This window comes from Borostomias antarcticus (genome assembly GCF_949987555.1).
Source record: "Borostomias antarcticus genome assembly, chromosome: 20".
Lineage (NCBI taxonomy): Eukaryota > Metazoa > Chordata > Actinopteri > Stomiiformes > Stomiidae > Borostomias > Borostomias antarcticus.
In genome coordinates, this window is record NC_140253.1 from 9,054,784 (window position 1) to 9,057,283 (window position 2,500).

General features: G+C 49.9%; 1 protein-coding gene across 3 annotated transcripts in view; it reads right to left on the reverse strand.

Moving 5' to 3' along the window:
- LOC311322518 (circadian locomoter output cycles protein kaput-like) overlaps nucleotides 1–2,500 on the reverse strand; it is an 18,045-nt gene that overhangs the window by 5,790 nt on the left and 9,755 nt on the right. For all 3 annotated transcript variants that reach the window (XM_084454602.1, XM_084454603.1, XM_084454601.1), the window contains 2 exons: nucleotides 1,731–1,889; nucleotides 1–173 (listed from right to left, as the gene is read on the reverse strand). The exon at nucleotides 1–173 is cut by the window's left edge and continues 16 nt beyond it. In XM_084454602.1, the coding sequence (XP_084310728.1) occupies nucleotides 1–173; nucleotides 1,731–1,889 (332 nt within the window). The remainder of the gene's footprint in view (nucleotides 174–1,730; nucleotides 1,890–2,500) is intronic.

Sequence of the window (2,500 nt, forward strand, 5' to 3'; positions counted from 1 at the left end):
TTCTGCGGCTGGAGGTTCTGCAGAGGAGGCGGAGCTTGTTGCTGGATGGCGAGCCGTGTTCCTGAATGGGCCGGATTCTGCTGCACCTGATTGGTCAGCGTTGCTCCCTGTGGCACCGCCCCCACCTGAGGCAGCTGCACGTTCAGAGCTCCGGCCGGCTGCTGCAGGAACATCTGTCACCATGGAAACAAGGCCTGTCACTCAACTTGTGCGTGTTTGTGTGTGTGTGTGTGAGAGAGAGAGAGAGAGAGAGAGAGAGAGAGAGAGAGAGAGAGAGAGAGAGAGAGAGAGAGAGAGAGAGAGAGAGAGAGAGAGAGAGAGAGAGAGAGAGAGAGAGAGCGTGCGTGTGCACGTGTGTGCGTACTGTGCTGTAGCTCAGTGGCCTTGTGGTTAGAGTGTCCGCCCTGAGATGGGAGGTTGGGGGTTCGATCCCCGCCCGAATCATAACAAAGACTATAAAAATGGTACCCAATGCCTCCATGCTTAGCACTCAGCATCAATGGTTGGATTGGGGGAAGTCCCTGTGACATACTAGCCTCATGTCCAGGGAGTGAACTTGTACATCAAGCTGCCTCACACTAAGGAATCAGGAGACATGCTCCTTTCCTATGGCCCACTAGGCTGGAGAATTCAATTACCACAATCAGGCATATCAATAGCTAAGTAGCTACAAACCAGCCAAGTGTAATATCAGATTCTAACTATGCTAGCTAGCAAGCTAGTAGGGCTGTCAACTTACACAGGTTTGATTCAGTGAATCACTCAAAGTTATCAAACGATACTGACTTCCAGGAGGCTAATGTTGTAACGTAAGCTAATGTTAGCAAGCTCGATAGCTTAATTTAGGCTTTACTTGCTATTAGTTTATGAATTTGCCTCAGCAGGACCCCATAAATCATTTTCCTGACATGAGACCCTGTGAATTTATAATTTTAGAATGTCGGTGTACTGACGGAAAATCTTGAGGTGGAAACGGAAGCAACGCGTTTTGCGTGTCACAATATCAGGAAGACAACAAACACTTCACTCAATGTAATTTATTTACATGCACACAAAACAAAGGAGACCTGCATTGAAGCCATCCTTGCAGAAAGTCCATTGAAGTAGCTACAATCTTCCAATCCAGTCTCCTCCATGCCCGTTTGTTATCATATTTTTTTCCCATCATTACAGCGAGTTAGTGGGGGATTGTGGGAAGTGTGGTTCTTAAAACGCAGTGCTGATTTTATCACGACCGGAGGGGCCGCCAAAGTGCCGAGTTATCTCATGTAGATTTAAGATATTCGTCTAAGAAGCATTTTCGCTATTCCTCAATCAGAAGAGATATCTGTCTGTCCCTCGCTCCCGGAGCAGGTATTGCGCAACACGGAGCAGGTATTGCGCAACACGGAGCAGGTGTTGCGCAACACGGAGGCAGGTGTTGCGCAACACGGCGACACACGCCAGGCAGAGACCCGCTCTGGGAGACGGAGGGAATGAGACGGTCTTTTGCACGTGAGGGAGGAAACACGAGCAATCCAGTGTCAGCATCGGTGCATCCCCACTGTATGTATGTGTGTGTGTGTGTGTGTGTGTGTGTGTGTGTTTGTGTGTGTGTGAGCGTGAGCGAGTGTGTGTGTGCGTGCGAGTGTGTGTGAGCGAGTGTGTGAGCGAGTGTGTGTGTGCGAGTGTGTGTGTGTGTGTGTGAGTGTGTGTGTGCAAGTGCGTGTGTGTGTGTGTGTGTGTCCTACCTGGATGCCCCCCCCCTGGACCCTCTGCAGCTGTTCCTGGATGTGCCTGAGCTCGTCCTGCTGTTTCTGGATGTTGGCCTGGATCATCCTGGTCCTCTGCTCCAGCTGATCCTTCAGGTGCTGCATGGCGTTCACCTGCGTCGAGAACTCCAGCACCGGCTGAGAGGAGGGAGGATGGACAGGGTGGTCAACAGCTGGCCTGGCGTCGCCCTCCTGATCATGCCAGCTCACGTTCATTCATTCACTCACACACACACACACACACACACACACACACACACACACATAAACTCTCCACAGATCGGTCCGGTGATGCTGCCGTTCAGACTTTCCACCTAGTTCCGCGTTCTCTACCGGGCCAATCACAACCGTTTATCTAATATGGGGCCGGTGTGATATGCTGACTGACTACCGACTTGATACGATGACTAACCCATATTCTGTTGCTGTGATTGGTTATAAGTCTATCCAATTGCGTCCAGAGGCATTTTGGTCTGCGACCGCTGATAACGCCCCTTGGAAATTGAAAATGAACAGAGAATTTCCAGACCCTTCGCATTTTTGAGAATTGGTCTGGCGATGCCGGGCGCATCGCTTTGGCAGAGCAACGTGCTCCCTGCACGACAAATGGAGCGCACACTTTGACAAATCTTCTGTGTGAACACATAAATGTGATATTCTACATCATACAGCAAAACAGAATAATACAACAACTATGCACTGACTACTATGCACTGACATGCGTAGGCCGGGAAAAATAAAACAATCAG